Here is a 17,878-nt window from a genome sequence, read left to right as displayed (position 1 = left end):
CGCCGCGCGAGCGCCCCCTGCCGCCTGGCGGCCTTCGCTGCCGCAGCCCCACACCGGAACAAAAGGGGGCACAAAGCAGTAGAAGCGTCTACCGTTTTTATTGCGTATTTTATCCGAGACGTTGCACAACCTTCCGCTGCACCAGGCCGCCCCATTTGGGAAGCCCAAACAGAGGTGACGAAGGCAGCCCGAGGAGGCCACTGAGCTGCTATCGCTGGGGCTGGTTCAGTGTTTCTCCAGGGCCCGGGCAAGCAGCTCGTTCAGCCGGTTCACCATCGGACGGGGGTCTTCGCTGAGTCCTGCCGTTATCATGGCATTGTCATAGATCTGCAGCCAAAGGTGGAGCCTGAGGTGTTCACGTTGCCCAGGCAGCGGACTCAGAACACAGCCAGAAAGCACAGGGCCGGGGTCCTACCCTCGACCGGGAGGGCAGAGGAGGCACTCAGATTCTCCTTTGCCCACTGGGGGCGGCAGGGAAACCTGGCCCTGTTCAGCTCGCTTGGCTCTTCCCAACTCCCTCACCTCAGTGTGCCAGCAGTATCTAAGACAACTATTTCAGCTAACTGAAAAGCTATCATTTCTAATTTTCTGCCCTTTTTTCATTCCGGAAGAAAAAAGTGTTTCGGCAGCCAGGGTGGTGCACCAAGGATGCTGCTAGCACATGGATGGGCTCAGACCCACCTTCTTGACACAAGTGTGAAGGACAAGATAGGGGTAGAAATGAACCTCCTCCCAACACAAAGCAGCTCTACCTCAAAATTAATAATTAGCAAGAAGGGAATTGATGTTTGTATTTACATTCACTAAGCTGCCCTGAGTCTTCGGAGAAGGGTGGGATATAAATGGAATTAAAATATAAAAAAAATTACAAGAGAATAAGCAGGCACACTTAAGCAGGAAATAGCAATAGCACTTTTCTATACCACTTCACAGTGCTTTACAGCCCACTCTGAGTGGTTTATGGAGTCAGCATGTTGCCCCCAACAATCTGGGTCCTCATTTTACCAACCTCAGAAGGATGGAAGGCTGAGTCAACCTTGAGCAACACAGGCTTGAACTCCTGGCAGCAAGCAGTGAGTTAGCCTGCAATATTGCATTTTAACTATTGGGCTACCAGGGCTCATCAAAAGAAATGTGGTTGCACCACTCCTTTAAGCCAGAGGTCCCCAACCTATAGGGTGCAGCCCACTACCGGGCAATGCAACTCACCTGGTCAAGCAGCATTTGGGCCAAGTCAGGCTGGTCAATTCGTAACTGGTTAAGTTTCTTGACTAGTGTGTGTCTAGAGAAGAAAGCGGCAGGGTAAGGGCTGCAGGCCAGGAAGGAGAAGAGCCTTCCCTAAGACAGGTCTCCAAAATCAGCCTGAGTCCCCCAGAAGACTTTTTCCCCATACCCGGCATTGATCTCCAATGTGGGTTGAAGGATTTGGGCTCGCTCTTCACTGGTCTTTGCCAGCTGCTGCATGCGCAGGAAGTGGCGGGCAGCACCCATCTCCAGCACTGTGATCATGGCTGGATGTGAATCCAGACGTGTAGTCACCTGTAGGCAACAACAGCTTGGGACGTTTTGCACCCTAGAAGCTGCCAAGCTCACACCAATAACTTTCTTCCTTAAGCCTGCTGACTCTAGACCAGCTCACTCCTCCCCTTGCCCTTATGGCATTTCACATGCTGCTGCAGAAGTAACTGATCACAATCACCAACAGAAATGTCCATTAAGCCCAGGTTTTAGTGATCTGAAATGGGGACAGAGCTCAAGTAGGACTCGGCAATAAGACTCCGTCTGCAAGGAGTGCTTGAAGCAGCTTGGCAAAGAGGACAGCTGCTGTGGATGTGCAACAAATGCAGCAATGGAGGTGAGGGGTCTGACCAGGGATAGTAGCACAGGAGCCAGGCTTAACCCACCCTTTCTCCATGCTCTTTGTCCCACTGGGGTTACATGCTATGGGAAACGCAGCTGAAGTCCAGGCTCCCTAGGATGACACAGCCCGGGGGGGGGGCTCCTTGGCTCCCCCCCAACCTCACCTACAGTGCATGGCCACCCTCCTCTCTCACCTTGACAGCGGCAACCCGTGAGCCAAGGGCATTCCTCATCCAGGCTAGGAGGTCCTCCGCTGCTTGGGAGCTCAGGCGATTTTCAGCTGCAGTGCAAGGATGAAAGCAGCATTTTGAGGAGAGAAATGATAAACTGAATCAAAGCTCTTTGCATTCATTCCATTTCCATCTCCAAAGGGATCTAACGAGCCTTTCTTTGGTCTTTCTACAAGTAACCAATAGAAACTCTTCCTTATTCTCTACACCCACCTCAAAATCAAAAGGACACAGATTGTTGGGGGCAATAAGCTGGCTTTGTAAAAATGCCGCTTGGGGGCCCCTGAAAGCCCTAATAAGCAGGCATATACATAGAATGAAGGCTATTGCTAAGCACATTGATTTGTGCTTCTTAGATTGTAAGCCGCCCTAAGTCTTCGGAGAAGGGGGGGATATAAATGGGATTTAAAAAAATCACAGGCTGACTTTGCTGCTGACAGCACAAGAACGTGTTTTCTTCACCAAAGCACAAGGCAATCATTTTTGGCCAACGAAGGCCCCAATGATCAGAAATGCTCCTGATAGGCACCTACCTGAGTGACTTTCCTCAAACGTCTCCTCTTTGTAATGGTCAACAGCAATATCTGTCTCTACTGAGATCAGTTTCTTCTTGTCAAACTCCCGCAGGTGCAGAAGAGTCAGCTCATCAAACTGCTTATAGCAGAAGAGCACCTGGTGGCCCAGAGAGGGGAGGTATACTGTCATTTAGTATGGATTATACACTTATCTTTAATTCCTTGGGAAATGCCCAACCACTGACTAGGGATAGGTCCGCAGCAATCTTAAAATCCATTCCTACCATTTACAGCAAGTTGGCAGAATAGATGGTGAAAGAGAGCCTGAGCAGAATGAAGTTGATGCAACAGTAGCTCCCATATTTTGCTCCAGGTGGGAAGCATCACAAACCAAGCACTGGATCCTCCCCAGAACCCACCTTTGCTCTTCTTAGCTCTAGCCTCTGAATCTCTTTGCTCACCTCAACATTTTTCTTCTTTGTTGCTTCATAATATGGAGAGTGCTCAGCCAAGTTGCGAGTGGGAGCACATAGATAATAGATGTTTCTACTGCCAGCTGGCATACGGCTAGCATATTCTGGGAGGCTGGTTAACTGGCCTGGAGGTAGCAACGAGGACTCATAGCGCAACAGCTTTGCTACTTCCTCCTGGGACGGAAGTCATGTCAGTCAGGAGGGAAAGAAAGGTAATTGTGCTTGCCCACCCCTCCCTCCATCCGTGACTAGCCCCAATTGGCCTCTCTTGTATAGGGCCCTAATTACCAAAGGAAAGGTTGAGGGTTCAGAGACGTGGGAGCCTCTTTGATCACTCACAATACCTTGGCTTCTTGCTCAGGCAGCATGATAATTCCCTCGCGGATAAACAGTCCGTAGTCCTCAAAGAATGTGGCATATTTCTCAGGGTCCTTCTTACTCTGGTCAATGAAGAACTTGATCAGCCTCTGTTGTAAAACCTCTCTGAGCTTTCTACACAAGATCATCAAACAATAATGCATCAATTAGCAAGAGAAGAAATGGAACAAGAGGATATGACTTTCTGCAAAGCCAAAACTGGCAATAACTGCAAGGCATTACTTCTCCAGAACTCATGCCTGATTTGATCCAAACAATCCTAGCATACCAGGATCTCAGGCTGCAAGAGGGAGAGGTCCACAACTCAGCTGAATTCTTAAATGACATCATAGTACACCTGAGTTCTTTTTTGAAATCTGATAGCCCCCTTCTGTACTTGCTTAGAATGACAAAATATCAACTAACTCCCAGATAAGCAGAAACTACTACTGTTCTTATATCAACCATGTTAGGACACCATGTCCAAAAATATTAGGTCTTCAGATTGCAGCCATGACAGAGCAAGTCCAAGAGAAGCCACAAATCAGTACCCATCAAGACCATTTGAACCAAGCTTCTTCCTCACCTAACAAGGATACTCTCTTGAAGCAGTTCTCGGCTGAGATTCAAGGGGATATCCTCACTGTCCACAACTCCTGAAAGAAGGTAAATAGATAAGCAGTGTTTTGCAACAATCCTGCCAATCTCCTGCCTCTTCCTCCTAAATAGGGCTCTTCTGATTACCTTTCAGGAAACGTAACCATTTGGGTAAGATCTCAGTAGCTTTAGTCAGGATCAGGACCTTGCGACTGTAGAGAGCAACGCTGGAGCCTTGCTCCTGGCTCACATCAAACATGGAAGGCTTCTAGGAAGTTATGAAAGAGAAAAACAGTTGCAGTGCGAAAACCATCCTCCTGAGGTGAGGTGAGATCCTGTTACAATCTCCTCACATGTCAGTTTTAGATCTGAGGCCAGCCAAATGAGGCAAGGCTGCTCATCCTTCCCACTCACCACCCCTGGCACGTAAAAGATACTGCGGATGTTGAGAGGTGCATCTGTCTTGTAATGCAGGGTGTAGCGAGGCTCATCGTATGCATGGGCAATAAAGTGGTAGAACTCTGTGTCCTGCCAATCTCCAACCTCCTTGGGCTCCATCATCCAAAGGGCCTGAGTGGAGGGAACAGATTCTTAGTTGAAGCTAGCCCCGTGCCCAAAGCAGGAACACCAATGAAGGAGGAAAGGGCAAGTTTCCATTAACATAGCGACATTTTGCAGATGGAGCTGGTGCCAGCAGTAATTTTTATCAACCCCAAAGAACCACTTGAAATCCAAATAATCAAAGGGCAAAATTAAGTGTTTCTATGCTACATGGGTGACAGGGTAGAAAAAGGCAGCTGGCATTCCAAAGGTCACTTCCTCCACAAAGGTCTTCTAGATGTCAGAGGATTGTGGGACCCCTGCTTGCTAAAATGCCATTTAGCTCAAGCCCAGCTTCAAGGGCCACCCGGTATCTGCTCTACCTGCAGGGTGTTGACACGTTGCCCATTCAGATAGAGGGGAAAACTGATGAAGTTGCTATACTTTTTGATGATGCCTAGAAAAGGAAAAAAAAAGGGGGGGGGGCTGAAAACTCTCCCAATTCCCTCTGCTCCCCCAGTAGGGATCTTTATCCATTCAATATGCAACTGGGACCAGGTGATAATCAGCGGCAACCACTACACAGACAGGGCACAACTGAAGAAGGAATTCAGAGTTGTAGTGTGGGACCACGTAATATATTACTTCATGAAGTTTTTTCTGAACCAATTCTAAAACCCAATCTAAATGTTGCAATTAAGCCACCAAGCCTTTCACGGATTAGATGTGGCTCATTGACCAGGATATGGGCAGAAGAGAGCTTCCCCCAATATTTGTGAAGATCAAAGCTAGGACCTTACCCATTCAAAACAGGTTGGGACAGGCCACCCAGCTCTGCTTCTTCCCCCAAGTTAGGCTCTGCATCTCATCCACTGGCCTGAGAGACATGGCACTGGTGTCTATTCATAAATGAAGCAAGCAAGCTCCCTGCTGCTATTGCTCACCTTTGACTCGCTCCTCACTAGCAAATTCCTTGCAATCTTCCTTTAGATGGAGAATTATTTTAGTTCCAACCTGAACACCAGAAGCTTCTGAAATTTCGAATGTCCCAGAACTAGAATTAGAAAAGCAAGTCAGAGGAAACAAGCAAGTTGTAATTATGAACTACAAACAAGTATGAACCCACGGATGAAGTGCTATCCCACAAGCAGTAATCAGTGCATAGCTAATTCTCGTCCTAATGCACAATTGCAAGACCAAGTCTCCCTGGTGGAAAGTAATATCATAGCACCCATTATCTGAGCACAATTTCTGCAGAGACGTATCAGAAATATCTCACAAAGAATAAGCCTTCTTTTCTACTCAGTCCTTCTAAACCTGTCTTCATTCTGGGATTTCAACTCAGGGAGGCAGGTAGAATCCAAATCCCCTCAATTTTCCAGCAAAGCTTAGAACACTTCATGCAGCCTTTTAACCATTCAGCTGCAGCCTCTCAGCCCAGTCTCTGCCACATCCTTACCCGTCTGAATGCCAGCAATAACCAAAGCTATCTGGCTCTGCTGACTTGGAGAAAACTTCCACTTGATTAGCCACCATAAAGACCGAATAGAAGCCCACTCCAAATTGGCCAATAATCTTACTGCTGGCCTCTGTTTGGCTCTTCAGTGTATCCAGAAAGGCCTGTAGATACAACATAGGCAGACTAAGTTTATGAAACAGGACCCAGCTGGTCAGCCTCACGTTGCTACCACTTTTGCTGGCAAAGAAGCAAATGCCACTTGGATTCTTGAGAGTCCACAGCCAGCGTACCAATTGAGCATTCTTCCACAAAGCCTTTATTAAATTATCATTACAGAAAATGGCAGTCTATACGTATTTTGTAAATAAAAATTAAGAGGACCATTTTGGTGTAGCAGTTAAGGCATCAGGCTAGAAACTGGAGGACTACTCAAGTTCCTGTCCCACTTTACGCATAAAACTAGCTTGGTGATCTTGGGCTAGTCACTTTCCCACAGTCCTAGGAAGTAGGCATTGGCAAACCACTTTTGAAAACCTTGCCTAGAAAACTACAGGAACTTGTCCAGGCAGTTTCTGAGAATAGAGCTGGAAGGGGCCTTAGAGGTCTTCTAGTCCAGCCCCCCGCTCAAGCAGGAGAACCTATACCATTTCAGACAAGTGACTGTCCAGTCTCTTCTTAAAAACCTCCAGTGATGGAGCACCCACAATTGCTGAAGGCAAGCTGTTCCACTGGTTAATTGTCCTCACCGTTAGGAACTTTCTCCTTAATTCCAGGTTGCTTCTCTCTTTGATCAGTTTACAACCATTGTTTCTTGTCCTGCCCCCTGGTGCTTTGGAGAATAATTTGACCCCCTCTTCTTTGTGGCAGCCTCTCTAATACTGGAATACTGCTATCATGTCACCCCCATTTCTTCTTTCTTTAGACTAGCCAAATCCAGGTCCTGCAGTTCTTCATATGTTTTAGTCCCCAGGCCTTGGATCATCTTAATTGCTCTTCTCTGAACTTTTTCCAAGGTCTCAACATATTTTCTGTAGTATAGTGACCAAAATTGGTTGCAGTATTCCAGGCATGGTCTCACTAGGGTTTTATAAAGGGGTAGTAATACTTCGTGTGATCCTTATTCTGTACCTGTTTAATGCAACCCAGGATTGTATTAGCTTTTTTGGCTGCTGCTGCACATTGCTGGCTCATAGTCAAGTGATCATACACTAGGACTCCAAGGTCCCTCTCACAGTTACTCACTGTATAAGTACAGATTAGGTCTCACCTAATCTGTACTTATATCTTTTATTTTTACCTAAACGTAAAACTTTGCTTTTCTCTACATTAAAACTCATTTTGTTGGATAGGACCCATTGTTCCAGTTTGTCAGAATCAGACGTAATTTAAAGTGAAGGAAAAATGAATAAAAATATGCATATCATACAAACAAATATACAAATAGGTTTACTATTTGTTATTCCACCCAGAGTCACATTATTTGAGTCGGGGCTTTATAAACCTAGTTAATACGAGAATGTGCAAAATGAAGCTAATTACTGCCAGACATGCAATACAAATATTCTTAAAATTGTTTAAAATGCAAAGCCATCTAATTACAAAACTAAAAACTACAGCAAGCTTTATTCAATAAACACATGAGAATTTTTGTGAAGACAAAGACTTTGTCCTTCAAAGGTACACAAGTATGCAAAGCCACACCAACAAAATTGCAGCCTCCCTCTTTCTAGCCTCCCCTATCTATGTTTCCTGGTAAAATATAATGGGAAAATTCCATCGGACGAAAATTCCATTTAGGATTAGGGCTAGGTCACCATGAATTCAGAGCAAAATGAACATCGCCAACAAACCCGAAATACTTGGATATGGTTAGGAAGGAAATGACGTTTCTATGTTTCCTGGTAAAATACATGGGAAAACCATCTTACCTTGGAGCCAGATCTCGCAATGGTCCCTAAATTGGACAGAAGTTCTTCACGGTTCATCCCAATTCCAGTGTCCTACAAGCAACAGAAAAGGGAGTCTCCCAGATATCCAAAGTTACACTTTGGGATATGTGGGAAGAGACAGGCTCCTTCTTTGCGCCCCCCCCCCCCTTTTCCATATAAGATACAAGAATCAGATTAACTCACAGCACTGCTTCTGATATTTTACCTTGATAGCTATGGCCTAAAAGGTAGTGCAGTGCAGAACAGGCAGAAGTAAATCCTCTTTCCCAGGATGTAAAACCCATGTTGTCACTTAAGTCAAGCTCAACATTCAGCCTAGCTGCATGCTAAGTTATAAACCCTTTCCCTTCTGGGAAAACTCTCAAAGCATTCCAATTCCCTTCCCAGCTTCTTTCTAGGCTAGATTCTCCCGGAATCAACCTCACTGGCATCTACTTGCCATGCAATTTTCAGCTAACCCTTGAAGACAGAGAACCCACTGAATAGCAAGAGGAACGTTTTGTTTTTTAACACATTATGCAAAAAAGGTCCTCCTACCTGGATGGCAACCAGGCACTTTTCCTCATCTGTCTCCAGTTCAATCCTGAGTTCCGGCAGGACCTTTCCTTCACAGACCAGTTTGTGGCGCAGCTTCTCCAGAGCATCGCTACTGTTGGAGATCAGCTCCCGGATGAACACCTGTGAAAGAATCAGAGCAGGTAAGCTCTGCAGAGCTTAAGCCCACTGTTGGGCTTCACCCTGCAAGGCTTACCTCCTGCTCAGAGTAGAGGGACCGGGCCACAATATCCAAAAGTTTCTGGGTTTCAGCTTGGAACTCATACTTCGAGGTGGAACCTACAAAAACAAGTTCAGGCTTGAAAAGAGGGACCGTTGGTGCTAATCAGCATTAGCACCGATGGCGTTACCTAGTTTGGGTAACGAAACGTCTGCAAGGAAGAACTTGGTACCGAGGAGCCCTCAAGGGGAAGAAGAGATGCTTCCCGACTCCTCGCGAGGAGAATTCGCCCGGTTCGGCGAGAGATTTACCTGGGACGCTCTCGGGCCTGCTAGGCGACCGGGATGGCGGCGGCGGCGGCGCCTCTGGGTCGTCCCGAGCGGCGTGGCTGCTGCACGAGCGCCGCCAAACCCAATAGGGCAGGCCGGGGCCGGGGGCCGGGCTCGCCGCAGGCAGCAGGCCAGGCGGGGCTCGGCGGACGGGGGCCGCGGCCCTCTGCTCCCGCCCGGCGCGGAGGAAGAGCGGCAGGGAGGCGCGGCGGAGGCAGCCCCCCGACAGCACCAGCCTCCCCAGCCCCATGGCCACCGCACGCGCCAGGCCGCTTCCGGCGCTGGCGGGACGTCACACCCGGCGACGGCTAGCCGCTGACGTCACGGCCGCGGGGGGTGGGGCCGTCCGGCGCCGCGTCCGCGGAGGAGCGTCCGGCTGGCTGGCCTCTGGGCGCGTGCAGAGCGCCGTCCGCCCGATGGCGCGCCCGGAGGCGGAGACGGAGATCCACCTGCTCAAGGCCCGGGAGGCGCCGGCCTCGCCGGGGGCCGGGGACCGGGACGCCGAGAAGGAGGCGGGCGGCGGCGGCGCGCAGCCCGGGCGGCTCTCGCAATGGCGCACGGCGGCCTTCTTCCTCTCGCTCTACCTCTGCCTCGGCCTGGCCTTCGCCTTCTCCTTCGTCATCCCCTGCCCGGTCAGGCCCGCCTCGCGGACGGCCTGGAGCAGGGCTTACGACGACGCCGGTGAGGGCGGGCGGGCGGGCTTGCGCGGCGGCGCTCGAGCCCCCGGAGGCCGCGCGAGGCCCGGGCTCCCTTTTCTCCCTCTCGCTCTCTCCCTCTCGCAGCGGCGTACGCCTTCCTGGCGGCGGGGGACGCCGACGGGGACCGAGTGCAAGACGTGCTCGTGGCCTTCCAGGCCGGCGCCGGCAGCCGAAACACCAGCGGCGCCGGCCACGGCTCTTGCTCCGAAGGAGGTAACGGGAGGCGGGGTCGGGGCCTGGGGCGCCGGGGCCGCGGCGGGGCTGACCGGCCCGCGCCTCCCTCTCCGCAGGCTTCGCCCCTCCCTGTGCCTTCCTGGCGGCGCATTCGGGCACCAACGGCACCACGCTGTGGGAAAGGCCGGTGGCCCAGGAGCTGCTCCTGATGGACTGCTCGGTGGAGCACGGCGGCTCTCCGGCCTGCCTTGTCATCGGGAATCCGGCTTCCTTTGTCCTCCTCGACCTGGAGACAGGTACCTTCCTTTTGAGTCAGGTGTATCAGGGAGATGGACCCGTTTTGGGGGAAAGAGACGCCCAGAAGGGATCTGAAAGCACAACTGCATTGGCATCTCAGGAAGAAAGTCCCGTGCCCCTTTGCCTTCTGCCATAAGCTGCATACAGATTTCTTCCTGCTTGCACGGCACTGACGGTTAGTGTGGTTTTAGTACATCCAAAACGACTGCCAACAGCCAAAGCACAAGCCGCACTCAATTTGCATCTTGTTTATGTAAATGGGGGAGCTACAGTTTAGCAGCCATTGGTAGCTGAAGGGTTAGGGTTAATGCCGTTCTGGGACAACATGCTTCAGTTGAAGTTCTCTGATCTGATCCAGCGTGGGGCTTCATAGATCAGACATGGGATCCTGCTGTAACCCTGCAAAAGCATGGAAATCTTGATCCCCTGGTGGCAAGGATTCTGTTCCTTCTTCAGCTGCAAAGACTCATGGGTCTCCTGTTTCCTCCTCAGTGGTAGCACTTTTCTCCAGTCCTTAAAAATATCAATGAAGTGAAAACAGAAAAATGAGCTGATCCAGTGTGAAGAGATTTCTCCTCTGTCTGGTTCCTCTTGTGGTGAGCAAGTGGAACAGAAGGGCAAATGTGCCTTTCTCCTTTTCTTTGTTTAGAAGTTGCATTTCTTCAAAAACCGCTGCAAGGTTTTTCAGCCCATTTTTGCAAAAGATGTTTAGGAGAACACTTGATAAATTTCTTGGTTTCTAGTTGGACACCTGTATATGGGGAGTAGGTGACATTGGAACTCCCAGTTGTGATGGTATGAATGCCAGAACTTAGATGGGTGAAAATGGTGCCATATGCAAGGTCACGTGTTACAGTAGACTTATTCAGTGATTAACTGAAGTGAATGCTCAGGGTTCCAGAATCAAAAGCCACTATGTTGGAAAAGCAGGCGTCTTCTTACCTGTCAAGGCTTCAGACTCAGAATACCTGCTCTGTTTTTTTCATAGGCCAGACTCAGTGGAATGAGACAGCCATTTTTGGGCCTAACTCTACAGTCCTGAGTCCCTTACTGAAGATTCCTGATATCGACAGAGACGGTGTGCCTGATTTCTTGGTCTTTGCTGTCACAGGAGAGGAGGTAAGAATTGCTGAAGCAATAGGGTCATCCTGCCTATTTCAGAGGAATTGGCCACATTCATAGTAGCATGGGAGCTCAGAGTCTAAAAAAAGTTATGCCACATCACTTCTGCACCAGAGCATTCAAAATTAATTGAATGAGTCCTAAACTAAACCTAATGAGGCCCTCATTTGCCTTCTCTGTAATTTCATAAAGTCTTCCATATGTTAAGCTATCATGCATTCCTGTACCCATTTTATTCTACACCTTTTAGGCTTTTATAAATTATTACATATAAACTTTTTGTTTTAGTATCTTGCAGCTTTTCCAAGCATTTAACATTGGTGCTGTTTCTGAATCTTAAGATTCCTGTGCAGGAGGCCTGAAATGAGGTTGTTGGGAGCCAGTAATTGCAGGGAGCTCTTGCCGTCTAAAATGCATCCAATACACCCTGTCAGACACAGGGTGCTGGAGTCAAGGGCCTGGGATTCCAGTGTTCTTTGGCATAGTGATTCAAGCAGTAGCTTCTGGTTGGAGAAATGGCCACCGGTACCTGGGAAATTCCTGTTTTCCATAGCAGGATTGATCAGGGGAAGGAAAAGATTGCATCATCCCCCATGTTCTGTCTTTTTCCTCATCCTTGTTTTACCTTTAAGAATTGAAGTGTTAGTGGGTTGGGCTGTTAACAACTGGTTGACTGAAAGGAGGGATGTCAAGAATTCATGGGAGGAGCAATGCCACTGTGAAAAAATTTAGAGCGGGGTACCCCACTATCAGGCTCCCTGGAAGGCCAATGGAGCAGCAGGCACAAGAGACCTTCTATCAGCCCTGAGGGGCCTTTCTTGCACAGCTCAGACTGATACTTTGTCTAATGCCAGAATCATTTTCTTTCCCCAAGCTTTGAGTACAAGTTGTGTTGATGCTGAAAAATGTCTGTAAACCTTCAGGTTATACTGAACTTATTACCATGAACAAGGATGATCTGTTCCCTTATTTTAAGGAACCGTGTTTTTTGCTAACCCTTTTGAAGGTAGCATGAATGCCAGAGTGCTGCTTAGGTTGAAGTATCCTGGTTCCAATTTTCTCTGCAGACTAAGAGCTTCTTCTTTTCGGGGACATTTGGCACACAAAAGAAATTCAGCGGAAGCCTGCATTTGCCAGGACTGATAGGGCACTTCTTGCACATCACCAAGAGTGGAGCCCATTACATCCTGTTCTACACAGGTGGGTCCTGTACTTCTAGGGGTGGGGAAGGAAGGCAGCTGGACATTCTGCCCTTCGACCTGCTTTATTTGGAACTTTTTTTCTCGCCTTAGCAAAGGCTCTTTTTGCCTACTCGCTGAAGGAGCTGTATCGCATGGCTGTGGGCCCAACAAGCCCAGCCCTTGCCAGCCTGAAGGAAGATGCGGACTGGGAGATGGTGATTCTTCACAAGGCCCGACAGGTGCCCTTAGCCAGGTACCTGCTGCAGTCCCCACTGACCTAGGACTTGTGGAAACCCTTTGTTTTTTCCATTTTCTCTGCTTTGCTTCATCCCCTTTTCTTCACCCATGAAACCAGAAAACCCTTGATCTGCTGCCGTGCAAAGCAGAGGTTTATGACGGGCTGTAGCAACAAAGTTTGACCTGAAGGCTTGGAAGAGGTGCATGGCCTCCGACAAGGGATAACAGCTGTTTTTTATTCTCTTAGTTCTGGAGACATTCAGTACGTGACAAAGATATCAGAAAAACCAGGGAGCCATATTTTGGTTGCAAGATCAGCTATGTTGGAGCTGGTGAATGGACAACAGCTGAGTTCATTGTGGATTGTTGGTGTGCCACACATCCTGAGGTAATGACAGTATTAGGAATGTTGGCTATGCAACAGGGCCTTGTGTGAATACTCAGTCCTCTCCTGAGTTGCAGGGGAAAAAAGAGGACTTTGCCGCCTATTTCTGGTATTTCCTGGATAAGCCACCTCTAGACAGGATGGGTGGCACACAGATCAGATGAAAGAACAAATGAATGAATAAATACACCGGCAAACCTGGGATAGGGAAAGTAGGGTGAAAAGCCGGAGATGCCACCCCTTGAACATCACCCGTGTCCTGCTTGCAGGGAGCCCGTTCTTGGAGCATTTGGTCCCGATGAGATTGCCGTGGTTATTGAAAGCAGAGTCTCACCTGTGACAAAGAAGGTTTGCAGGGGGGCCTGCGGGTGGGGTGCAGGTGCAGATCCTTTGGTATCTTTGGAAGCAACTGTTGTACAGTTGTATCCATTCGAGCAAGGGGTGCTGGAGATGTGTTGTTGCCAATACACACACACACACCCACACCTTGTATCTCTCCCTTTTTCTCTGCCGGTTTCAAATCCACTAAAATTTTCTGCCATGTTTACATAGTTGACATTGTGGCATGAGCATCACATAAAATACTCAACCATATGACTGGATTTGATAGTGCTTGAGTTAGACCTCCAAAAAGGTCACCAAAATAAATGAGCCATACTTGCAATATTCCCACGGTTTGAGCTTGTGATGCAGAAGATACATTTCTTATAAGATGTGAATTGGGTGGTGGCTGATGATCTACCAGGTAATTCACAATTAGTCCAAACTCCTAAGTCACCTGGATCTTTCTCTAGTTCCATATTAGTTAAAAGAGCTTTTTATCACTGATACCCAGTAGAGCCTGGTGATTCATTTGCCTTTTTCCACTTTCCAAGTGCTGGGATAGAAACACACCTCTGCTCTAAGCTATTAGAAAGAGGTATAGAAAATATAGTGATGAGCTGCTGTGCCATGTGCTTGCCAGGTCCTTGGGCTAAAATGGTAGTTGAGAAAGGGAATTACAGCCTGGAGCCCAGCTATCCTTTCATCACCATTTACTCTCTAGGTTACAATCGTGGAGGGCAGTTCTGGAGCCATCAAATGGGAAGTGGAGCTGCTTTCGGAAATGCAGAGTCCCAAGCCAGCCTCTCTTGCAACTGCTGATCGCAGATCCATTTTCCTCTTTTGGGGCCTGTACCAAGATGAAAGAAATGAAACTGTGAGTAGGGAATGATCTATGATAGGTGGAAATGAAGTGGGGTTGCCCACAACGAGCCTCACAGAGCCAGCAGCAAGTCAGAACTGCACTCTGATCATCACTAGGTATGGGGAAAGGCCTTCCCAGCTCCATTCCTTGTGGGCTAAATCTTTTCCTTTGAGTTCAGTTATATATTTATATATTTATATTTATTAAATTTTTACACCGCCCTTCTCCCGAAGGACTCAGGGCGGTGTACAGGGCAATAAATATCAAAATATACATACAAAAGTTAAAAAAGATTAAATAATTATGCCCAATATAAAACAATAATTAAAACAATGTTAAAATCAAATCCAAATCCCAAACCCATCAGACCAGGCCGGATTGTTCAAATAGGTTTTTAAATCGCGCCGGAAGGAGCGAAGGTCGGGGGCCATTCGGAGCTCAACCGGCAAGCGGTTCCATAGGTCTGGCGCGCCCACAGAGAACGCCCTCCCCCTGGGGGCCACCAATCGACATTCTCTGATCGGAGGCACCCTGAGGAGGCCTTCTCTGTGGGAGCGCACTGGACGGAGGGAGGTTGACGCCGGCTGCAGGTGCTGCCGTAGGTAATCCGGACCCAAGCCATGTAGGGCTTTATAGGTCATTACCAGCACCTTGAATCTCACCCGGAGGGCAACTGGCAGCTAATGCAGCTCGCAGAGCAGAGGTGTAACATGGGAGTATCGGGAGACCCCCAACGCTACTCGCGCGGCTGCATTCTGCACCAGCTGAAGCCTCCGAGTAGTCCTCAAGGGCAGCCCCATGTAGTCCAAACGAGAGGTCACGAGCACAAGTGACTGTGCGCAAGGCATCCCGGTCTAGATAGGGCCGCAGCTGGCGCACCAGGCGAACCTGGGCGAAGGCCCCCCTAGTCACAGCTCCTATATGGTCTACTAAGGAGAGTTCCCTCCCCCCCCTGCCCGAAAGCTCTGAGGAGAATCTGTACAGGTAATGGTCGAGTTTTGGATGTAAGTCACGCTCATTACAAGACACCCACATGACTGCCTCACTCAACCACCACAATCCCATTTCTTTTGTGGTCATTAAGCAACCCTCCAGCAGTGCCTTAGGGTGGGGGAGACCTTGGGAGGTCCAGCGTCTACTGGCAGATGGACACCTCCGGTGGGTTAAAGGCCACGGTAGGCCAGGCCCATCAGTTTGCCCCGTCCCATGTTGCTGCTTAGGAAGATTGCTTCCACTAGCTTTTCAGTCCCGCCTGACGCCAGCTGGGTGTGCTGTGAGCAAGGGAAGTGAGAGCTAAGCGAATCTGCACACAGCAGGGCAGGGGAATTGCAGCACTTCCATGGGCATAAACCCCAGCAGGCTGCAAGGTGCCCGAATTTTGATCATGTGACCACAGGGCTGCTGCAAAGGTGAGAACGTCAGGCAGGGGTCACAAGTCCTTTCGTTCAGCACTGTCCATTTTGGTCACTAAATCGAAACGCTCGCAAGTAGACTAACTGTAGTAAAGACAGCCCTGGGGTGGTCCATCTGCAGTGGGTGCGGCAAATGAAGTAATTGGGTGGCCTTTATTTGGGGGGGGGGTCTTCACCCATGGATTACAGGAGCATGGCAGCTTCTGGGCATAAGTAAACCATCCCGGCAGTCCCTTATGGGGCCCTGGCCTTCTCACGCTTCTCCAGGGACCTTGGCGTGGAAGTCAGCAGAAACGGCTGTACCTTTTCCATCCCTCCCTGCCCGCTGTCCTCTTGGAACTGAGCAATAGCACTGAGCCCATAGTGGCCTTTGAAGGTGAGTGGATGCTCCAGCTGTTTCCCAAATTGCCCAACCGCTGGGGGCTCCTGCTATACTTGCCCTTTTGGTTCTAGGGTTGCTTTTTGAGCGAAGCCGCCATGCCTGTTACGTGCTGCTGGTAGGCCCCCAGGTTGGCAGCTCCCCTGGGAGAGTCATACTTTCAAAGCGGAAGCTGAAGGAAGACATTTTCAGCAGCCACGTGATTTGGCTTAACCAGATGCCCCAAGATACCGACCAGAATGTCCGGGACTATTTCCACCGAATGCGATTCCGTACCTTTGGGTGAGGAGTACAATCCCAAAGGCTTTCAGACGTGAAGCTAGCCAGGGAGAAGGTAAACCGCACTCAGCTTCTGGAATACTTTGGCTAGTCCACCACCAGAACTTGGATCTCGTACCCTGGATTGTGCATAGAGGCCCTAGGTTAAACAGCACATGGGGGAAAGGAGGGAGACATTGTGCCTCCTCTCTGAGCACCAGGGAAATCCATTCCCCAGAGGAGAAAGGTCTTGGAGATGGTGCATCTGGGGTGGGGGCAGTTCTGTGCCTGGCCATCTGGCTTCTCTTGGTCATCCTTCCCACTGGAACAGCGGACTCTGCGCAGCTTGGCTGTATAACTGCATCAGCCCCGGAAATGCCTTGAGGGCCCTCTCAGTGTCATAACTGGCTAGGATCCTACCACCTCCCTGAAGAATCTGCAGAGCAACCGAAGCAGCTCCATTGGCCTTGGCCACCTCTGCTCCCAAAGTAATGCACCTGGGCTGTCTGATCTCCAGCTCACAGGTACCGAGCCATGCAGGTTGGCTATGCCAGGTACCAGGGCATCCAACTGCTCCCTGTTTTCTTGCTGTAGCCAAGCCTCGGATGTGGCATTTTCTATCAGTTCAAAGATGGGGATGCTTTACAGAGCTGGGGTTCATTTATTTGCCCCAGTTAATTTCAGTTTTAATAAATTCAGCTTTGGCCACAATGTTTGAAATGTCTGTTCTCTGTGCTTCTCCCAGTACCTATAAGCGCTAGGAACAGCCCAGCAGCACCATAGTAGGAATTGAAACAAACTGGATTTCCTGCTGGAGAAAAAAACGAGCAGCACATTTCCACGATGCTGACAAGTTTGGTTAGGACTGAGCAGAAGGGTGGGTTTGGTGTGGCGTACGCAGGGTTCTGCATCCCATCGATCCAGGAGGTCTAGGCAGTCACTGTGGGGCTTTGGAGGAAGCCATCAAGGCCCCACTTGGTCCTTTTGTACCCAGGGTCTGGCGGGAGGGGAGGGGGGGGCTCTCCCTTTTGAGTGCTTCCCTGTCTCTTCTCTGCCAGACGCAGAGACCCTGATGAATTGTATGCCTTTTGGGGAGAGACTCCACGCTAGCCAGGTGGGTCCTTGGGGTCTTTGGCCACAAAGCAAGCCCACACAGTGTTGTATTTTGGTCTGACCTGCGCTGTTGCTGGTGGCTGGCCGAGATGCTGCTCTGCTTTCATAATTTTCAGGGGGGGCAGGGGAGCTTTCCAGGATAATCTTTCCCAACGGTGAAGCGGCTTATTCCCAGCTTCCTTCTTAGGCTGTGCTTTTGATAGTTTCCCTGCCTCTCGTGCTTCAGGCTAAAACTGAAACCAGCTTAAGTGAAGGGCCTCTGCTAGGAAGAAACCCGACTCACAGCTGTAACTTAACTCACTGCCTCCATCTAGCCTTCCCTTTGCTACTTACGAATGTTCTTTGGCCTTAAGTTAGGCAAAGGCGGTTAACGTGGCTGGCCAACATCTTTATCCTGAGAAATCCGACTCGG

The 17,878-nt window shown here is 49.4% G+C and overlaps 2 protein-coding genes across 7 annotated transcripts; one reads left to right on the top strand and one right to left on the bottom strand.

Annotated features, from left to right (window-relative positions):
• Positions 1-82: 82 nt before the first annotated feature.
• TRAP1 (TNF receptor associated protein 1) lies at positions 83-9,274 on the bottom strand (the record flags this gene model as incomplete). Of its 2 annotated transcripts, XM_083373058.1 has the most annotated exons (17): positions 83-327; positions 1,210-1,282; positions 1,394-1,539; positions 2,055-2,140; positions 2,624-2,762; positions 3,067-3,252; positions 3,423-3,570; positions 4,022-4,091; positions 4,180-4,300; positions 4,447-4,602; positions 4,956-5,029; positions 5,517-5,626; positions 6,032-6,192; positions 7,960-8,031; positions 8,518-8,658; positions 8,732-8,814; positions 9,007-9,274. In XM_083373058.1, the coding sequence occupies 17 exons, from the start codon at positions 9,272-9,274 to the stop codon at positions 226-228; spliced, it is 2,136 nt and encodes a 711-aa protein (XP_083229184.1). In that variant the 3' UTR covers positions 83-225. The 2 variants fall into 2 exon arrangements, with proteins under 2 accessions (XP_083229184.1, XP_083229185.1); XM_083373059.1 differs by lacking the exon at positions 1,394-1,539.
• On the top strand, positions 9,273-17,066 carry FAM234A (family with sequence similarity 234 member A; the record flags this gene model as incomplete). 5 transcript variants are annotated; one of them, XM_083373060.1, is made up of 11 exons in its annotated part: positions 9,273-9,705; positions 9,807-9,935; positions 10,013-10,192; positions 11,182-11,312; positions 12,383-12,515; positions 12,608-12,749; positions 12,981-13,121; positions 13,388-13,466; positions 14,164-14,316; positions 15,984-16,092; positions 16,170-17,066. In XM_083373060.1, 11 exons carry the CDS (start codon positions 9,273-9,275, stop codon positions 16,379-16,381), a joined length of 1,842 nt encoding a protein of 613 aa, XP_083229186.1. In that variant the 3' UTR covers positions 16,382-17,066. The 5 variants fall into 5 exon arrangements, with proteins under 5 accessions (XP_083229186.1, XP_083229188.1, XP_083229187.1 ...); XM_083373062.1 differs by lacking the exon at positions 9,807-9,935; XM_083373061.1 differs by lacking the exon at positions 13,388-13,466 and having other exon boundaries at positions 12,613-12,749.
• Between the last annotated feature and the right edge of the window lie 812 nt (positions 17,067-17,878).

The sequence above is a fragment of the Vipera ursinii genome (assembly GCF_947247035.1).
Source record: "Vipera ursinii genome assembly, chromosome: 13".
Lineage (NCBI taxonomy): Eukaryota > Metazoa > Chordata > Lepidosauria > Squamata > Viperidae > Vipera > Vipera ursinii.
Note: the sequence above shows the minus strand (reverse complement) of the source record. Positions and strands in the feature narration are given on the sequence as shown.